This window comes from Canis lupus, chromosome 3 (genome assembly GCF_011100685.1).
Source record: "Canis lupus familiaris isolate Mischka breed German Shepherd chromosome 3, alternate assembly UU_Cfam_GSD_1.0, whole genome shotgun sequence".
Classification (NCBI taxonomy): domain Eukaryota; kingdom Metazoa; phylum Chordata; class Mammalia; order Carnivora; family Canidae; genus Canis; species Canis lupus.
The window spans coordinates 23,888,733-23,910,924 of record NC_049224.1 but is presented as its reverse complement, the minus strand read 5'-3'; the positions used below and the strand labels follow the sequence as shown (position 1 = coordinate 23,910,924).

General features: G+C 34.3%; 1 protein-coding gene across 3 annotated transcripts in view; it reads right to left on the bottom strand.

The window, feature by feature from the left end:
* Positions 1 to 22,192, bottom strand: part of EDIL3 (EGF like repeats and discoidin domains 3) — a 393,208-nt gene that overhangs the window by 17,087 nt on the left and 353,929 nt on the right. For all 3 annotated transcript variants that reach the window (XM_038532401.1, XM_038532403.1, XM_038532402.1), the window contains one exon: positions 5,883 to 6,038. In XM_038532401.1, coding sequence (XP_038388329.1) covers positions 5,883 to 6,038 — 156 coding nt within the window. The remainder of the gene's footprint in view (positions 1 to 5,882; positions 6,039 to 22,192) is intronic.

Genomic DNA, 22,192 nt, shown 5'->3' with positions numbered 1-22,192 from the left:
TAACTGTTGGAAACTTCTTTCAGAAAAACAGCGTCTTTCCTTTCTCTCACAGCCTTATTTGAAAATAGGAACAAGACCCTGAGTGGATGAGACTAATGGTCTCCATGCGAGATGGAGAGACTCTGTCCTTGATCCTGCTGCTCAGAAACATGTGGCTGCTCCACCTTGAAAGGCTAATTCATCCTCTTTCACTTCCCCCTGCTAGAATCCTCGCCGAATGCCACTGGGGATTCCATTTACTTTACCTCCCAGGGGATTCCGGAGGTTCCATATTTCTCACCCAGGTCAAATTTCAAAAGAGCAGCATGGCTCTGATTACTGAACTGACATCTCATCTGACCTCTGCCTCACTGAGGAGCTGGACTTCCGAGGCTTTCAATATTCAAATTTAATTTCAGCTACCTGAGAGTGCCAGCTTCAGCAGGAATAAAAGAATACCCTGCAGCATCTGTAATTACTGATTAATTTGAATATATCCTCCAATGCAGATTATGAAGGCTTTGCTAATAAGGACTGGTGACGTTGCTGCTTTTTTTTTTTTTTTTTTTTAACAAGGATATTGAGAAAGAAGGGAAGTAGAGAAGAACCAGAATTTTTTTTTTTTGCAGTCATAGACTTCTTTGAAATGATCATATTATGTTTTTTTATGATCATATTATTATTATTGTTCTTAGAGAACTCTAAGCTTGTGCTACTTATTTCCTACAGTTATTTTTATCAAATAATACACTTGGTAGGTTGGATTTTGAGTCTTCAAAATGAACTGACTGAATCAAAGTTTTTCTACCGTTCTCGAGTTCCTCATTAGACTAGGATTTCTTTGAGCCACTGCCATATTCAGGTTCCCCCCCCCACCCCCCCAATACATCCAACACAGAGTAGACAATAACTGTCTGTGGAATACAGGACTGAATGAAGATAAATGCCACATCCTTCTAGATGCTTTCCCACCTAATCTGTGTCCTAAACTACTTAAATCTATTATTTAAATTTAAGATTTGTTTAAAGCTAATACATGTTACTTGCTGCTGTTCATGAGAGAATTGGCAAACATTAAAATCTAAACTTACTTTTGAGACATTGATTCATACTGACTTCCACTGACAAATTAGAGGCCAACCAGTCCTAAAGAATTATAATACATTCCATTCTGACTAGAAAAATACAAAACTACACTTAGTTTCAAAAACTTAAATTTGGTGCCAGTTAGAGTCATCTTTCCTACACATGCTTATTATTCAAATTAGCTGGAGCCTCTGGAAACATTTAGATTCCCCACAGTCAGAGGCAGGACCCAGAAACGTGTATTTTTTAACAAGCTCCCCCATGAGTGCTATGATCAGGCAATTTTGGTAATCAGTGAATTAGAGTTCACTAAGATGTTGCAGGATTGCTCTTGATGAATATGTGGCATTGATCTTTAAGGACCAATAAAATCTTACTGGAAACAGTTTTGGATTTTCTTGTACAGAAAATCCAGAGTGAAGTTGCAAATTTTTGATTTATGCTTTTAAAAAAACCTGGACAATTTCAGGGAGGGGGGAGAGAATACTACCAGCTTTTTTCCCAAAGAAGAAAGCCCCCATGGAGTGAATTTAGGTTTATTTAAACACCATGACACTATGACTAATATATGGGATGAGAAAATCCATTTTCATTTCTAATTTTTCCATATGAGAACCCTTCCTGAAATTTATTATTGTTTTACTTTGGCTTATAACCTTAAAAATTAAATACTGGAAGTGTCTGTCAAATTTTGCAATTTTCCTGCTAACTGCAGTAAAAACCAGTTCCAAGAGTATAAAACAAATGTCATTTTCATGAGAGCAAAGGAACATTTGACTTTCAAATAAAAAATGTATCTGAATTCATAGTGTGGAGAAATATAAAAGTTAGTTAAATGTTAGAAAATATTGGAGACAAGAAAGAGAAAAATAAGATTAGAGATTGTGATGAGACAGTATCATCATGTGCTCCATCATGAAAGATATAATGTGGAATTTTGTCAAAAAATAAAATGCTAAAGTAAATGCAATTCATATAAAGGCTCTGGGAAGATAGTGAAAAACTGACATTTCAATGAAAAGAACAGGCATCTATTTTTCTTTAATTGATTTTTGGCATAAACACACACACACACACATATACATACATCCATATACAATGACACACACAATTAGACACTCCTCTGTACATGTATACTTTTTCCTTGGTGTTGTTTTCCTGAGGCTTAGTCAGTTATGACTAATGAAAAACAGAAAGGGCATTCATACATTTTTTAAAAAAAAATCGGCATTCATACATTTTTAGTATTTCATTTACACACTTGTGGTAAACCTAGAAAATTGCTATTATTCTGAGATCGTTTTTCTGAAGTAATCTTGTTTCTGAATCTATATCAGATTCCTACACCCACATCCCTAAAATCTATTAGAGCAAGAAGTCAATAAAAACTGAAAGATACAAAAAAAATTAGAAAACTTTGTAAATGTTTCCTTGTGAAATGTACATACATAAAACATTTCACAAGCACATGTTTTGCTTTGAAACGTTCAATTCATTTATAATATTTGCATGGATGAAAGTTTGTAGCTGAATTTGTACTCGTAAATATTGAAGACTTTTTCCCTTATGGAAAGTAACCATGAAAAACAAGTCACAAAGAATATTAGGAATCAATAGGAAATGGCTTATTCAGAAAAAAATTAATTGCTAAATTGCAGAGGGCTTCTGTAAAGAAGAGCACACCTTTTATGCATAAAAGCTTTCTGTATAGGTAAATAACTAGTAAAAATAGTAATAATGACAAAGCACAATAATTATTTGGATATATACAAATGTATGCTCTGGTATATAAGTATTTTGGAATACAGACATACATAGAGATATGTGTGTATATAATATATATAGTGCCTATATTTCCAAGTGTTCAAAGAACTTTTGCTCTTCCTTCTTAAACATATAGTATTTCTTTACCATAATAGTAATTGCTGTCTTCTTAGGTACAGTTTATTGGAGTTTGTTCTTTTTTTTTCAATAATACATATTAAACTTATCTAATGTTTTTCTTTATCATACTGAATTAGTTATAATACCATAAATAAACTGGCTACATTTAATTTTAAAACTGTCACTTGATGTAGGCTTAGCTAATTGTCATGTTTATAATATTAAAATGGTTTAATTCTTCAGAAATTTTTATATTGATCGATGACACTGATTTACTGTCTCACATCAGAATTCTGGTCTACATCCTTTTCACTGAGTATCAGCTTACTCTCATAGTTGACCAACTTGCCTAGTGGGAGCCTATTTCTTTATTGTAAAACTTATGTGGGGAATGTCAAAATCATGTATTACAATAAGTGTGGCTCCTAAGTATATGGGTTTATAGTTGTGATCTATTTTGTGCTTCCAGAGGTAGGTTTCTGGGGCTCTGCATTAATTTGAAGGTAGACTAGTAAGCTTAAAATGTATGCTATAAACTCTACAGAAATCACTGCAATAATAAAAAGAAGTTACAGCAAATAAGTCAACAACAACAAAAAATCCCACAGGAATCATTAAAAAATCCTACGAATCCAAAAGAAGAAGAAAAGAAAGAAGTAGAAAAGATGCAACAAGTAGGAAAATAGAAAGATAATAGATTTAAACCCAATAATATTAATATTCATATCAAATATAAATGGTTTAAATGCTCTGACTAAAAAGCAGAGATAGTAAAGTTGTAAAAAGGAGACCCAACTCCTTTGCTGCATAGAAGAAATGTATTTAAGGGCAGCCCCGGGTGGCTCAGCGGTTAAGCGCCGCATTCAGCCCAGGGCCTGATCCTGGAGACCCGGGATAGGAGTCCTGCGTCAGGGTTCCCTGCATGCAGCCTGCTTCTCCCTCTGCCTGGGTCTCTGCTCGCTCTTTCTTTCTCTCTGTGTGTCTCTCATGAATAAATAAATGAAATCTTAAAAAAAAATTCTGTAGAAGAAATGTATTTAAAATATAAGGTACAAATGAGTTAAAAGTAAAAGTATGAAAAAAACCCCACACCAACATAGCATTAAGCAAAAGAAAGCTGGAGAACCTCTCTTAATGCCAGTAAAGGAGATTCCAGATCAAAAAATATTTCCAGGGATAAAAAGATAATTTTCTAATCATAGAGGAGCTATTTGATCAAGTGTACATTACAGTCCCACTTATTCAGGCATCTTTTAACAGAGCTACAAAATACATCAAGCAAACACTGATATAACTGCAAGAAGAAATCAGGAACACCACAATTAGAGCTGGAGATTTCCACATTGCTTTTTCCATAATTGATAGGAAAAGTAGATAGAAAATCAGTAACATAGAAAACCTGAACACTATCAAGTAACTTGGTCAACCCAACAAAAATTTTACACACGTTTCATAGAGAGATCATGAAATAAAATGCATTAATGTGCAAATGCCTAGTCTATTAAGGGAAAAATTAAAAAATTATTCACATATAATCATAAAGTCACATGCTTAATGTAAATGGAGACAAAAAAAGTATTTCATCAGTACAATAGTTTGATCATATTTTAATTTATACCTCTTTCCTAAATCAATCTATATAAGGATTTTGTGAGTATAACTGTGCTTTTTTAAAAAATATTTATTTTAGAGAGGGAGGGAGAGAGAGAGAGGGATAGAGAGAGCATGCACATGTTGGAGGGGAGGGGCAGATGGAGAGGGAGAGAGAGAATTTCAAGCAGACTCCTGCTGAGAGTGGAGCCCTACTCAAGGCTCAGTTCCATGACCCTGAGATCAGGACCTGAGCTGAAACCAAGAGGTGGACACTTAACCAACCCAGGTGTCCCTACAAATGTGCTTTTTAGTGACTATTACACATGGATATTAGATGAGAATACTTATCTACCTTAAAATTAATATCAAGAGCTATACAATTATGAAGTTTAAAAAACTTCATCTTATGGAATATATTTTCATTCTCTATGCATCAGAATGACTACTGTAAGAAAGTAAAAGTTAGAGACTGAAACAGTTATCTGCCATAAATCATGGCAAGTATTTGTCCAGGGCTCACAAATATATTTGAAGACAATTTAAAGAAAAAAAAATCCTATATCCATTCCATCTAAGATCTATTGATTAGAAAACATACCATTATTTTAGCTTCTTTTAGAAAATAATAAATGCTCCCAATTTAATTGTGACATTGTAAAATAAACCAATTTCTGAGATGCTAAAATGTAAAGTGTGTGTGTGTCTGTGTGTGTTCTGAGATGTTAAAAGGTAAATAGGTGTGGATTTTATAATTGAAACCTAGAAACATGTCTCTCCTAAAATGAATTTTATGTGAATTGAATTTAAACTCTGTTGACTCACTGGAATAGCCATGCCAGGCTTAATATTGCTGAGAAAATGTATCATGTACAATGTCTGACTCTTGGTTTGTCTCAGATCATGATCTCAGGGTCATGAGATCAAGCCCCGAGTTGGGCTCCACGCTCAGTGAGGAATCAGCCTGAGATTCTCTCCCTCTTCCTCTCCCTCTGCCCCTTACCCAGCTTGCATGTGTGTGTGCTCTCTTTCTAAAATTAAAACAATAAAATCTTTTTAAAAAATAAAATTAATAGTGGCAAGTATTCAAACAATGATCATTTACATGTGCTTTATTAAATTTTTTGTTTCTATTAGATTTATAAAATATAAGCAAATTTTATTTAGGTGGATCTTAGCTAATTGAGACTATGGGAATGTTAAAGTTTTTTATTTAACATACATTTTTTCAGTTGTATATAGCCATTATTCTTAAGACATATGTATAAATAGTTCACTAAATCAAACTTAGATACAGTTTGGTCTTCCATTTCTGGATGTTACAAACCACTTGGATCACTTACCTTATCTTTTCTTTGTTTTTCATCTTGGTATACAGTCCAGTGTTCTCCATCATTGCTGTAAGCTAGTTTGTAGGACCCTACGAACTGTACATGACCAAAATCCTTAGCTCCTTGTGTAATAATGCCAGTTACTTTGGTAGGAACCAGCAGGTCCACCTAAAAAAAAAAAGGAAAAGACATGATTTAAACAATAGAGTCCATGATAAATTTGCAAGTCTCTTGAATTCAGGAGATAAAGTAATATACATGCTAAAGCCAAAAATGCACTGATTATTTGTATTTTGAAACTGATGACTGAGTCTTTTATTGGCTTACAACTTTGATTTTGCCACTGGATAAGCTTAGTTGAAAACTTGAATAACTATTTTGACCATTTTAAAATAAAAAGTGATAGTCATTTCCGTCTACCAATCAGTTGTATATTAAACCGATTCATCTAACTGTGCAGTTTTGTACAACTATGATGGTACAAAATTGCAGGGCTGACCTTCTTGAGATGATTGTTGTCTTTCAGAGCTAGGGCTTATAATTCAATTTGCTGACTTTACTGGTCAATTCAATAATAATAAAAATAAAGCTGCACTTATGTACACTCAGGAATAAAAATATTATATGTATCACAGTTAAACATTAAAGAAAAAGCCACCATTATTTCCATGAATTTTAATCAGCTCAGGAATACATAATTGAGTAATAGTAACCACTGTTCAATGAAAATCTCTTTCAGAAAATGACAATCCTAAACATGCCTAGGAGGAAGTCAGGCATTCTTCAAAAATGAAGGAGGATTAAAGTATGAATCTATGACTTGTGGGATCTGTACTCCTGATGTGTTTGTTCCTATAAACTATGCACTTATAAAACCACACACCTGTGGTAAGCATTTAATTAATCAAGATGTAATTGAAGCAAAAAGATAAAATTGGTATTTATGAAAAAAAAGAATACATAACATTGAATAAGTTAACATATTTCTTCTTTGTTCTCTAATTCATGAAGCTTTTCTTATGATGTGAATTTTTTAAAATTATAGGAATCTTTATTTTCCACGTGGACAATTCTTGTAATAACTTTACCTTTAGGTTTATTAATGTTCCTTGATCTACAGCTTCCTCTCTCTTTCCACAATAGCCATCTACTTCCTCTTACTTCCTATGACTAAGTGTTCTGCTTACATCCTTGATCTTATCATCTTTTGCTGTTGTGATCCCATGTGTGACCTTGGTGGCTTTCAACCACTCTGTCCTTTTGTTTCTATTTCAGGTTCTCCATCCTGTGAGATGTATGTAGCCACAAATAGATAGTTGTGGGTCAGATATAGTCCATGAATGAAAAGAGAAATCTAGGGAGAATGTGTTGAATAGACCATATTTAATGACTGTATTTAGATGCTCTTCAATAAAGATTTGGAAAAAAACTCCCAATGTTTCACAGCCTATGAATGTTTAAAAAAAAAAAAAACACTCATAGGGGCTTTTCACTTTTTGGAATATTCTTAATTAAAGACATTAGGACTCAAACTGGACAATAGGTAAAGACAGAAAACTACCTTTAATGCTTTATCAAAACATTTTAGAAGTTTTAGCAAAAACCATAAAGTGCTTTTCTTTTTGCTATTTCCCAACCATGTATTCTATCATCTAAAATGTCTTATATGTCCCTCTGATGCAAGATGGCGGAATCATGATACCTGGGAAGGAAGCTGTTGATGCCTCACATATACCATGCGGAGTGCTTTCTTATATGTCCTCACTGAACACTTTCAACAGCCCTGCACAGTACCTTTGAGATGAGGAAACAGATGCCTAATGTAGCATGATGCATGAGCCAAAGATAAATAACGAGCAAAGGGAGGATCTTAGATACAAGTCTATCTTTCTGACTCAAAGCTCCACCATACAAATAAATTCTCACTCAGTGGTTTCTTTCCATTCTCTGTGACCATTTCAGAAATTCTGAAGAATCTCAAAGCTTCTTCACCATACTCATCAAACTTACAGTAACTCTACACCCCAAACCAAACCAATGCCAGCTTTACGATACTAAAAGAGCCCTGTGTTTTAACACGAATTTCCTCTCTGTTGTTCTCCTGTCCACGGTTAAAAATACAGGTTGCTTTTGTTGTCCTAAATCCAAATATAATTGCGCAGAGACACCTAGGCATAGCCACTGGTCTTCAAAACGCTCTTAATGTTGCTGACACTCAATTAATGGGAAACAAAACAAAACAAAACACCTTACAGCATTCTAAGCCAGTGTGTTACCATCAATGCTATAAACACACAGGAACTCAAATGGTCTCCAAGAATATGAACACTTCTGAGGCTGAATTCTAGTTTCTATGAGTCTTTAGCTAAGATGACGCAATGAAGAGTCTTATAGCATATCTCTTTTTCTGTGGTATTTGTTAAAGTCAGCTGGGTTTCCTGCTGGGTGGAGATGTTTTCTCCTTAAGTTGTGTGTCTTGGCTCTTTCTAACAGATATGTTTTTCTCCCACTCTAACTGCTCCCCTTCTTCAGCTTTTTTTTTTTTTTAACTAGAAATGTTTTTCTTTTTTGTTCCAGTTAAGTCAACTTCTCTACTTAAATAGTCAGCAATCTGTTTCAAGCTGGATTTTGTCCTAAAAATTGCTACATTAAACTCAGAATACCAGGCCTAAGCAAACCCTTTTTAGTGTAAAAATAATCAGCATCCCACACCTAACACGAAAATTCTGCAACAGGACATGTACAGATCTCAGTCTGACACACAGACATGTCACTCTCATGTTCAGCACTCAGGATGATCCCAGAAAAGCTCATCTTCTGAATCTATGCTTACCATTGGCCCATAAGTATTTTGGCTTCTTATAGATCTTCTGAGTTAAAGTTGTACTGTAAACATGCTGGACAAAATGCCTTTAGCTGTTTTAGATAGACCCTCACCTCCCAAGGTTTGGCTGGAATACAACAGGTTATTTAGGGCACTGAGCTGGCATATGGGTAGACATTTGGCTTAGCGCACTGCACTTCATGTCTGGATCTGTATTTAATGTGCCTTACATATAACAGTCTCTCAATGAAGGTTTTGCTGGATTGAGCTAAAACCACTTCTTAAGTATGTTCCATGGACAAGAACCAACCGTGGCTAAGGATGCCACAAGATACTATAGCAGAAAATGCCAGCTGTCTTTCTCTTATTTTTTTACGTAGGATAACATCACTGGTCCACGAAACACAGTGTCACAGTTGTATCATCCAGTTTTTACTGGGAAAGGCAACTAGTTAAACATCCTCTCTGATCTTCTGATTGTGAGAGGCAGTCTATTGTAGAAGGGCTGGATGGTCTGGGTCCCCGAAATGACTACTCTTACTGGCTATATGCCCTTGGGGTGGCTACTTGACTTGTCTACATCTCAATTTCCTCATCTGAAAAATGAAAAGAACAATCCTCATAGGATTTTATGGGTGAATTAATATTTACTAAGTGTGGTAAGCAACACATAGAATATAGTAAGGGGCATATAAGAATTTGGTAAGAATAAAACAATGAATAAATTTAGGGGAATACTCTATTATCAGTCTCAGCATGTTATTAGAAACATAAATATAGAATCAAGGAAACAGGGTGGCCAGATAGTCCTACAAACAACTTCTGGATCATAGTACATGATTTATGGGTGAAATCATTTACTATTTCCTTTTAATTATATGAGTAAAAAAAAAGGATGCATATATAGAGAGGCTTAAATGATATGTAAATAAAGAAAAAAGTATTTCATGAGGGTTATGTAGGAATGTAACTTTTTTTGTTGTAAAACATTCCATGTTTTAGTGAAGCATAAATATTTTTAGAGTATCTAACTTAGGAAAATTGTAGAACAACTAAGAGTATCTGTTTGAGAAAGGTCAAGATAAATGACATTTCAGAGGTCTGCATCACCCTGACAGATGGCTCCCTGGAAGGGCAGAATAGGAAAGTCAGCTGATTTTCATAGAGATGTTCTTAAAAGGGTGAGGAAAATGAAAAGTGATATAGATAAACAAGTGAAAAGAAAAGAAATAAAAAGGCCAAAGAGACGTATTACAGGAAACATACAACAGAGATGCATCTAAAATGCTTTAGAGCTCAGCTATCTTGAATGACATATTTTATAACTTCACAGAACTTGGTAAAATTAATTCATTAAATATAAGTAACTTTGAAGCTAATATAATTACATAGTGTTCAAAAATGAGATTAAGGGCAAAATGTTTAGACACCATTTTGGTTTCAATAAAGAAATTTTTACTGTAACATTACATAATACAATTAATTGTATGTAATCCTACCTACACTTAAGGCACATAATTCCTTGTACTTGGTATTTGAACAGTATTGTTGGTTATCAACTGTTGGTTAACACTTTTAGCCCATATTTCCAGGCCAGCTAGTTAATGTGATCAACTTATTTTGCAAGATCATCCAGCTTGGGACACCTGGGTGGCTTAGCGGTTAAGCATCTGCCTTCAGCCCAGGTCGTGACCCCAGGGTCCCGGGATCAAGTCCCACGTTGGGCTCCCTGCATGGAACTTGCTTCTCCCTCTGCCTGTGTCTCTCCCTCTCTCTCTGTGCCTCTTATAAATAAATAAATAAATAAATAAATAAATAAATAAATAAAATCTTAAAAAAATATTATCCAGCTCAGCATCTGATATGATCTAGTAGGTCTAAGGTTACAGGTTCAGAATTCTTTTTTTTTAAAATTTTTTAAAATTAATTAATTAATTTATTTATGATAGTCACAGAGATAGAGAGAGAGGCAGAGACATAGGCAGAGGGAGAAGCAGGCTCCATGCACCGGGAACCCGACGTGGGACTTGATCCCAGGTCTCCAGGATTGCGCCCTGGGCCAAAGGCAGGTGCTAAACCGCTGCACCACCAGGGATCCCAGGTTCAGAATTCTTAAAATCCTATATACTATATATTCATTTCACCAGTCATTACTGCTTTCCTTCCCTCTTTTACTGAAAAAATTTAAGTTTCTAATATTTTTAAATATTTAATGTAGCAATTACTTTTTCCATGTTGGACTTAACAGTTATGAACATTAATACAAAAAATTGTACCATAAAATAACCTTTCAAAAAATTGAGGGACTTTTCTGTTTTATTAGTATTCTGTTGTATGCCTTTTCCATGTACAACCACATATAACCCTTGTATGGTGCTCTAAACAAGTTTTGTAAGCTTAGGTGATCATTCAGAAGCATGTTTTGTAGGACACCAGGCATATAGCAGACATTCCAAATGTCTAGGCATCATTTTCCCTGATTTCAAAAATTGAGATAATTCTGTACTTAACAATTACCTGCAATCTCAAACCTGGGTTACACCCCTGTGATTGCTGTTGGCTCATGACTGCTAACTTTTTAAGAGTTCGCTTAGAATCATGCATGTAGTTCAACTGCATGTTTTAACTGAGGATGGGAGATAGCATAACTATACATAATTTATATTTAATAATTTTAATTTAATAATATTTCTCACATTAAAAAGTAATACATGCTGTCAAGAAAAATTGAAAATATAGAAGGAGTAGAAAATAACTGTCTCACTACCAGATACAATCAACTCTTTTTCTAAACACATTTTTTAGACAAATTTGTTGTACTTGGCATTTGATTGGGTTACCAGGTGTTGGTTACACTTTTAGTCCAGATTTGCAGGTCAATTAGTTTATTCTTTTTCCCCCTTAATATTTTATTCGTGGTTCTCTATGTCAATAAACTATGTTTAAGATTTTTTTTTTGCCATAACATGCCATGTTAAGGATTTACCACAATCATTCACTATAAAACATTTACTTCTCTCTGTATCCTCAATTTTTTTCTGTTAAAATTAACACCCCCATAAAACCCTAGTCCTTTCATTTGGCCACACATCTCATTTACATGGGATAAATTCATAGAATTAAGGTTATTTGGTCAAAAGATGTGAAAATAGATTAGTTTTCTCAAGATAAATAATAAACACTCACTGTGAAAATCTCAGTGGTAAAAGAGAAAGAATTCAGATAACAATCTATAATTTTATTATCCAGAGTTAATTCTTATTGACCTCTTGATATTCATATTTGCAGATATTTCTTATTCCCATTTTTCTTCATAAAAACAAACACACAGTATACGTGTTGCTTTATAACTTGCATTTTTTCACTTCATCTGGATTTTTTTATTAAACAACAGTTAATAGTGTGTCATGGCTCTAACACTCTCTGTTATAGATACATGAATGAATATGAAAATTATTTAACCAGTCCCCTATTGATATTCCTTTAGTTTGTTTCCAATTCTTTTTTATCAGTAAAAATGTAGAATGAACTCCCTTGTTCATATCTTTTGCATTTGCTGTAACTGTTTCTTTATCAGCGTAAAAGACCTGCTATTTGAAACGTGATACTGTTTCCTTTGTCTCCAGAAAGATTATACACTGCATCTACAGTATATATTTTTTTCTCTACATACTCACCAATCCCCTGTTTTATAACATTTTATTTTGACAACTTAAAAAATGGTACTTTATATTTAATGTATATAAATTGCACTAAATGACATTTGATTAGATTTACATTCTCCTAATTTTTCAGTCTCGCTAATAATACATGCATATAGTCTCTCTAATGTCCTTTATTAACTACTGGAGTAGAGATTTTCTTATTGGCTTTAAGAATTATGTATTTATATAGCATCAATATTGGCTTCTGTCATATTCATTGCATTTTTTTCCTAATCTGCTGTTATTTAATTTTAAATTTGATGTACAAGTTTTAAATTTTCCTATACTCAAATCTACCAATCATTCCCTCTGTGATTACATATTTTGGTATGGCTTAAAAAAATGTCTACTTAATTACATTATTTAAATATCATCTAAATGTTTTCCTATAATTTTCTGTGGGTTTTCCTTCTATGTTTTCTTTCAACATCTAAACCTTCTTGGCTTTATGGATATGTAGGATGTGATAAAAAGTTCATACTTAATTTTTCATAAGAATGTAATTTTCTCAACACTTTTCCCCAAATAACCCAGTTCTTTTTGTTTGTTTCTGTTCTCTACCTGGCTGATAGCTACAAGGTTTGCTCTTTAGTTTTGAAATTAACACTACTAATGATGGCCGTCATCTTCATATACCAGGATATATCTTGATGAGAGTAGAGTCTCTTTTGCTGTTTCTCAATGGAATCAAGTGGGTCCATTCAAGCTGTAGACTAATTTCTGCAGGAGGGAGGTATGGTCAACAGGTTTTCCTGTATTAGAGTTTGTTTAAAATGTTGCTTCTGCTTCTTTTGGTGTCTCCCAATAGAAGGTGGGTTAACCAAAGATGGGTTCTTTACTTTCGATTTTTCTTATTTATATTATTTTCTCACTCATAGCTTTCATTTTTTTTATTCTCCTGTGCATTGTCAGGAGTTTCTCCATTTCGTCCTCAATATGATGAATTTTATTTTTGATAATACAAGTTCTACTGCTAAATTTTAAAATTTCCCTGAAATACACTATTATGAAGATATACCTCTTTCTTCATCTCAGTATTCATCTCATCCCTCTATTATTCACGGAGAAAATTCCTTTAAATACGTTCTAGTAATGCATTGTTTTGGTAGAAAATTTTCTACTTTGATAGATTATCTTTATACCTTTAGAACAATTTCTGTCCTTTTGTTATTCTACATGTTAAAAAACAAGCCCCATATCATCTTGTTTAATTTTCCTTTACTTGAACAGAGTAGGGACAGTCCTGATGTTTGCTGGCACACTGGGCACAAGGGTTTCCCTTCACCTTTCCTCGTTGATTGGGCAGTTGTGAGAATTCTCTCTCTGACCTTCAGCACTGTCTTCATCCTTGTTACCAATGTCCAGCAGACATTTATGCTGAACACCTTAGTCTGAAGGACAAGCCTCTCCTACTCTTGTTGTTTTTCCTCTGAATATAGGAAACTTATTTTCTTGATAATACACAGTCCAAAGCACTCTCTCGTCAAACTTATTTTCTTGATAATACACAGTCCAAAGCACTCTCTCATCAAATGTAAAGTTACAGGGTGCAGGCAATTTGGTCTCTGTTGTTCACCAGTGCCTAGCATATATAATGTGTTTCAATAAATACATAGTGAATGAATGGTTTCTGTTTTAGGATTTAATGAGCTAACATGTAGTCAACACATATTCCACTCTACTTTGCCAGGTTTGTATTCCAGGGCAAATGCGTGTGATGAGACACTGGGAGGTAGAATGGTGGCCACTGCATACAGTTTTTGGTTGTAGTAAAGTGATCGGTGGGCCCTCCAGACCTCAAGGCAGGCTCTGGGTCTTAACCACTACTACTCTGATTTAATGCTGGAATCTACACACTGGTTTCAAGGGACTCTGTCCAGGGCCTGGTGGTGTACATTTGTATGTGTACTTTGTATATAATGGAAGGGAATCAAAGGTTGTAGCAGAAGTTGAATGAGTTAAAATGATGTAAGTGATTTCCTCATAAGCTCAACATAGGAACACTTAAAATCAGGTTTGCTCTCTCAGCTCCAGAGGAACCTTTCAAATGGAGTTCTCAGGAAAAAGTCAGAGAAAATTCAACCGGCCTTCACTAAAACTTCATGTGTAAACCAAAGTTCATCTATCATGATTTTCTCATTAAATCTCAAACAAGTTTAAAAGACAAAAGGACCAAAATGATAAATACATTAGGGTTAATAAAATACAAAGACTGAATATAATGCCCTTGTATTGACTTACTTAAATCATGATATATAAAAGGAAAATAAGGTGGTTTTCTCACTCTTTTTTTTAATGAGTAGACTTCTGTAATATTCTATACAAATTTTATTTTTGAATTGTTTCAAAAACAACATTCTCAATTATAGTTAGATGTAACTAAAAGTGACATCTAGTTAACAGGTAGGCTCTTACCCATTTTTTCAAAGAAAAAAATATTTGAAGAAAATTATAAAACTTAGAAAATTCCTAGGGAAAAGAATCATAACTTTTCTCATTGGGTTATTGAAAGTGATTTTTTGCGGAGTTCACCAAAAATAAGATCACTCTGAGACAGTAGTATTACCATATCTTTATGTAACTTTCAAGCCTGATTTTGATTAGTCTGGAACTTTGGTTTATTCCATGAATAAAAATTCAGAGCAATGGCTAATTGAATTAGCCTGCAATTGATAGGGTCATTATTAATTGGTAAATGGACACTTAATACAAAACTTTGATCTAAGAGCATAATGATATCCAATAAATATTGTTCGGATATTTTAATTAGAGCGGTGTCAAAGCCCAAATGAAGTAGAAAATAAAGAAAATTACTGGCAAGTGATTTGCATGTAATTTAAAAAACAAGAACACAACTTTTAAATAGGAATTGAAGTAGTTTGTATTTAGTGCTTTCTGATAGCACAGTGAGAGGGGAACTTAGGTAAAAATTGCATCAGCATCTTTTATAAGCTAAAGATTCACTGAACCAACAATCAAACTTGCATGCACTTCAGTAGCCAGTATTTGGTTGACTGTTTACTTGAAAAAGCTGTTTGAATATATTTCTTTGGCAACCACTTTACTGAATAGTACCAAAGGCACTTATATTTTGTATAATCATTACATATTCTAGAGACTGACATTTACAAATACAAAACATCCATACACAAATATATGTTGATATGTAAATTTACATAAATCCTGTTTTGTGACAAATAAATAAAATTGTAAGGACTCTGAAAATAAAACACCCACAAATTAAAGTATACTGCAACAGCAAATCCCATTGCATATCTTAGATATTACAAGGCCCTCAAAAGGTAGGAAAGTTGACAGAGAACACACAACCTATTTTATGTACCATGCTTGCTGGAGGAACTATGCATTTTAGGTTGATATAAAACTTTGACATTCTCACAATTTATAAATCATCCATTGAGTCCCATACACGATTTTGTTTCTTTTCTTTTCTTTTTTTTTTTTTTTTTACGATTTTGTTTCATGAGACCAAGTTGCCTTAATACTAGGATTTTCAGTCTTCTCATATGCACATTATCTGGTGACTGATTTTTAGGCTTAAACAACATCAATGCAAAGAGAACTAGATGTAACTTTTCCCCCCTAATCCTCACAAAAGGAAGTAGAAAGGGGCATGGCCTCTCAGGAGTCAAGCATGAAGTAAATGCTTCAAATTACTTTGGGAGAATGTATCATCAGTGTCAACAGCTGGAAAACAGCCCAGGTCACTGCTTTACTCTGAAGTGATTGGAGGGGAAAGGGAAGGGATATGGCTCAGCAGGAAGAGCTGCCTGCGGATTACAGGGTTAAGAGCCATTGACACAGAAAGTGAACTGCCCTAAAGGGTGGCTTTAAAAAAAAAAAAAAAAAAAAAAAAAACCTCCAACCCCCACCCCCAAACTTTTGTCCAAAGGATAGAATATACATATAGTGTGGATAAAAAGGATACAAATTAGTTCCATTCAAATGCTAGTCAGTAACACTGTCAGCATTTTATTTGTGTAAAAAGGCAAGCCTGGTTCCGGTGGATCTGGCAAGGCTGTCCATCAGTACACCAGTCACCACACACTGTAATTGAAGTTTTAAAGAGCCTCATTGAAAACCCTGGTTATAGATTTCCTTATTGAATACCCATAAAATCAACGTGTTTTATTTATTTATGGTAAAAATATCTTCTCTATAGTCTTCAACTGTTATTGATGTTCATTTCCATTTGTTTTGTTCCCAAGCAGAAATAAGGAGCAGTTGAATTCTTGAAACTCCAATTTTGTTAAGCTTCTCTTTTAGGTCCTAACATTAATTTCCCATTTGTTCTCTTTAATATGGGGTCCAAGGTCTTTTCAGCTTATTAAGTGGTTAAAATAGAAAACCGGGAGCTGGATGCTGATAAAAATCTAAGTACTACCTGATGAACATATTTTAATTAGCTTCCACACTACAACGTGGCCTGGATATATTTATAATCAAGCCCCAAATAGGTGTACACCTAACAGTTATAACGTCATGAATTGAATATAGGCTATATAGCTTTTGTAAAATATGTCCTTCCTGATTGCATATGAACAATAAGATGCTAATACTCTCCGTCTTTCAAGAAGTGGGGCTATATTTAAGGGACTCTCGTATATATGCTTCTCTCAGAACAAGAGCTCATTTCTTGGTGCAATCAGCTCCAAACAATCTCATATTTTTAAAATCACATTCTTTAATTCTAAAACTATTCATGCACTATATTTTCTATTACTGTAAAATAGCTCATAAACCACAGTTTTAAAATTAGGTATGGAATTAATAAATCATTTGGAACAAACTCATTATATTAAGTTTATTTAATTTTTTTTTTTTTGCATTTGTATTCAAGATTTTTAAAACTCCCTAAGTTATAGCTCATTTCACTAAAGGATCACTTAGAGATTTAAATGAAGAATTTCATGAGACACTTCCCGCTCTTGTGGTTGAACATCTTTGAGATAACTGTCTTTGATACCCGATCTGAGACTCTAGTCACAAAGCTGCTGATGTTTTTAACATAATTTGAAAAAAAAATCAGAAGTGAAATAAACAGAAAGTAGAAGCATAATTCCCTCTTATTTGATATTGTAATTGCTTAAGGATCCTAAAATCTGAAAGATATTTTAGTGACATTCAAACACTGCTTTAAAGAAGAGAGAGGAATCATGTAGAAATTATTGGATAGAATGACAGCAAAAGCATAATTTTAGAAAGTTATTTACAATGGAATCAATCAGCAAGTAATCAAAACAGAAAGAAAAATAAAGAAACTGTTCATCTTCATAAATAACTCACAAGATTTGTCTCTTGATCTTGTGGCTTTTCGTACCTAAAGAGGTATTTTGACACATCTTTCTCATTACAGAGAAATCTGGTACATTTCAAGGAATGCTGAAATATCTGTTAGTTTAGGAATCAGAATATGCGCTCTGACACATTTGTATGTTAAACAGAATCAACTATAGGTCCATGCAAACTATTTTTTAGTTTCCCTTTTCAAGACACTTAGGACAGCGGTCATACATATAATTTAACACTCTAAAAAATTAAAATAGTCTAAAAAATCATGATCTTATAATGCACTGCCTCCAACTCCTTTGTACACTAACATTTTCTTTAAAAAGTAACAGCAAGGCACGTGAACAGTCATGCAGAGATCATGCTTTAGGAGCAAGAAATGTGACCATTATTGGGGAAATTGAAAGATTAACTATAAAGAATAATTCTGAAATAACGTATTCTTTTGAAAACTTTCAGATCAAAATAACAAATATGGTTGTATTTTCAAGATAGAAACAGTAATTTAAAATAGTCCAATAGGAGGGTGCCTGGGTGACTCAATCAGTTAAAGCATCAGCCTTCAGCTCAGGTCCTGGGATCAGCCATGCCTAGGGCTCCCTGCTCAGCTGGGAGTCTGCTTCTCCCTCTCTCTCTGCGCCTCCCCACAACTCCTGCTCCCTCTGTCTCCCTCTTGCTCTCTCTCAGGTAAATAAATAAAATCTTTAAAAAATAAAATAAAATAAAAAAATAAAATAAAATAAAATAAAATAAAATAAAATAATAAAATAAAATAAAACAGTAAAAACCCAGACATTAAGAATGGATCTAACATTTCCACACCGAGTTTTTTTTTTAATTTAATTTAATTTTTTATTTTTTAATTTTATTTTCTTTAAAAGATCTATTTACTTTCTTACTTGAGAGAGAAAGAGAGGCAGAGAGAGAAGGAGAGAGAGAGAGGGAGGGAGAGAATGGAGTCGGGTGGGACAGAGGGAGAGAATCTCAGGCAGGCTCCCCATTGAATGCAGAGCCCGACCTGCATTCAAAGCCCTCTTTTCAAAATATCAGTCTATACTCTCTTTAGCATATTTTTCCAAAGTTTATATAATGTATTAGATTGTTCTTGCAATAATCTGTTTAGGAATGTCTGTCCTCTACTAGATTTTGAGCTCTTTGAGTGCTCTAATTATGTTTTAGTCATCTTTACATCTTCCAGGTTTATTCTAAGGTATGCATGTATTAAGGATCCAGGAACACCTTCACTTGATAGGTAGATAGATGAGATAGAAAGAGATTGGATCAGAAATAAACCTTGGGGTTTGTTTACGAAGTATAGCAGGGCCAGCTTTTTTTCACAGATAAGCAGCAAGGAAAAATGATGTGTAAATATCTAAAGAAATGTTTGAATGAAGAAAAATATTTTCCTGAGAGAGAAGATTTAAGGTACAGTATTAAGAATTTCATGTTTATACTCCATGGAGCTGTGAATTTGGCAGCATTGTGCAGTGTAGTATAAGCTTTGGCAGAAAAAGATCAAAGTTAATGAGAATGACTTCAATGCTTTGTCAGTAATGCAGAATGAGGTTAAGTTCCCTAGATTCAAAGAGCAGTAATAAGAATGGAAGACCCAGGGATAATCTGACAGGTGAAAGGACAGGACCTTTATTTTATTTTATTATTATTATTTTTTGTAGTGTTCACTCAATTGAATCAGAGATTAAATCAAGATAAAGAGTGTCAAACTGACAGCCAACGACAGCCCACAAGAATAAGAGTGGGTTAACACATCAAGGTCAGAAATGGGTAGATAAAGAGTTGGACAAGAAGCGAGTAGAATACCAGATCTAATGTCATTTTGCCAAGTAAGTTTCAGAATCAGGAGGCTAAGGGAACCAGTATGGTTTGATTTCTCCCTCGAGGACTAGGAAGGCAGACCAGACAAATCCAAACTCAGTATTGACTCAAGAGGCCAGACTAGAGGAATGGCACTCACATGGGAACAAGGAAGAGAAGCTAAGTCAGGATAGCTGGTCCAGAGTATCTTGGGGGACAGGATGTTACAGTTGGCTGATGGGATTTTAGAAACTCAAGGTGACAAAAGACAATAGAGCTGCTGCAGAAGTTTGCAGATCTGAGACATACTTTATAGGAAGTAGAGTAAAAGAAGGTGTGTCAAATGGGGACTAGAGGATTTGGGAGCTGTCTGCTAGGAAATAACAGGTAAAGTTCTAAGCACACAGACACTCTGTGTACCTAGGAACAGACACAGGTATAAAACTATGTCCCCTCAGTGGCTAGATTCTCTTTTCAGGAAATATTGATGAGACTAAATTTGGGATGAGAAGCAATAACATCAAGCAGAGAATCAACTGAGAGATGAAATAGGTTTGTGGTCCAAAACTGCCTATGGTAACAAAAAGGAACAGCAGAGATTCTAATGATGCCTGACTCAGACTTCGTGTGTCAACGCTTTACATGTGCATTGTCTTGGAATAAGATGGACTCTAAAGTTTGGGACTCGGGAGGATGAAGCTGCAAGTATGGATGAAGTACCCTCAATTGTGAGGGCTGGAAGTATGCAGAGAGCTCATTACACTGAGCTCCATCTAGATTACTGAAGAGCTGAGGGTCCTGGAAAGTGCTGCACCAGAAGTCATCTGCTGCTCCACTTGTCCTAGGCAAAAAATGCAACCCCATTCACAGCCAGACAGCTTCTTCCTATGACAGACTAGATATGACACTGAAAGAAGAGGGTGTAGTAGGGTTACCTATTTGGGTAATATACCATGGCCCTAAGCAAAAATCACACACACATACACACACACACACACACACACACACACACACACTGCTGAACAAGCATTACACGGTTCCTACAATTTTAAAATTCCCTTGATTTGCTCCTCAAACATTACCTTGATTCTCTCTCCTTCCAGCTGAGATTGAGTAAAAGGAAGAATGCAGGGGAAAGGAGAAGCCTCTTTGTGCTTGGTGTCTGTACATTCTTTTTTGTGCTAATTGTACAGTATATTCCTTTGCATGCTGACGACTCCAGAGAAAAATAATCCAGAGAAAGAGGTATTATTAAAATCTCTCATGATCCATATAGGGCATTGCACTAGTTCTCTCTTCTGAGAGATTTCTATAATTTAACAAGTCTTGGTAGGGCATATCTCCTAGGAAAAATGTAAGATATTCTTTTGGTTGGACAAAATTTTTTAAAGACTCTTCTCACTTTTTCCCTTGCTTGGTTGGGAATATGAAGTGTAGGTTTTTAGTGACAATTTAATTGTAGTCTCTATATGTTGGTGTTGAGCCCAGAAAGCTTTAGGAAATGGAGGATTTTTGTATAGCAAAGTAATAAATAGGGGTTATACACACTCTAAAATCTCTTGCTTATTCTTATTCCTGAAATCAATTTTTGGTTAAAAAATAAAAAAAAACTTTTTTAAAAATAAGTAAATTCGTCTTGATTTTACATGTGCTTGAACTTTCTTGCTGATTGTTTTCTGTATTTTACCTGTCTAGTACTAGCTAAAATTATTTTTAAATTCATTACTTTAAAATTCAGTAAATTAATTCATGCAATTTAAAATCTGCTTTTCATAGCTATATGAAAAAGTTTGTATTGTTATTTTAAGTACTAAGATGTGACTTGTTTTCAGTCGCCCTGATGTTGGAACTGATGCATGTATAATTTTTAGGGTCAACTGAGGTTTACAGTGAACCATAAAGTTTCATATTAGGAAGTATAGAGTTGCAATGAAGAACATAAAAATAAGACCTAGAAACAAGATTAATGCTTACTGAGAAAAATGAAGGAGAGGCTAAGTGCCCTGATTTAAAAATAAGCATGTAAAGTGTTCAGTACCACTTCCTTTGATCTAAAAAATAAAAAGGATATAATTGGCAAACCAGTCCAACAATAATAAATAAAACAATGGCTTATATAAAATACCTTAGTCACCAAGTGCTCCTCAATACTTGAAAATTTAAAAAATATTTTTACAGAGTGGTAAAATTCTAAATAACCAAGACATAGTGTATATAACAGTTTCTTTCATCAGATGCTTTATGATATAGAACTAAAACCATATGACATAGATTTAAATCTTAAATCTGGGGGCACCTGGTTGGTTTAGTTAGTAGAGCATATGTCTCTTGATCTCAGGGTTGTAAGTTGGACCCTATACCATGGCAGGTATAGAGATTATTTAAAAATAAACTCTTAAAAAAATCTTGACTATGTTGCACCTTAGTTTGATAACCTAAAGTAAGTTCCTTTCTGAACCTCATTTGTAAAATGCAAGGCACAGTTCAGAAGATTTTTGAGGTATCTTTCCAATTGCAGATCTCTGTAATTCCCTATGCTACATGCTAATCAATAATAACCACTTATGATAGATTTCCTTTTATTTTCTATTTATCCAAACATCAATCCAATACTTTTTGATGCCTAAGCCCCCAGGTTCCTAAAGTCCTCTTGTGCTGCTCTGGTATCA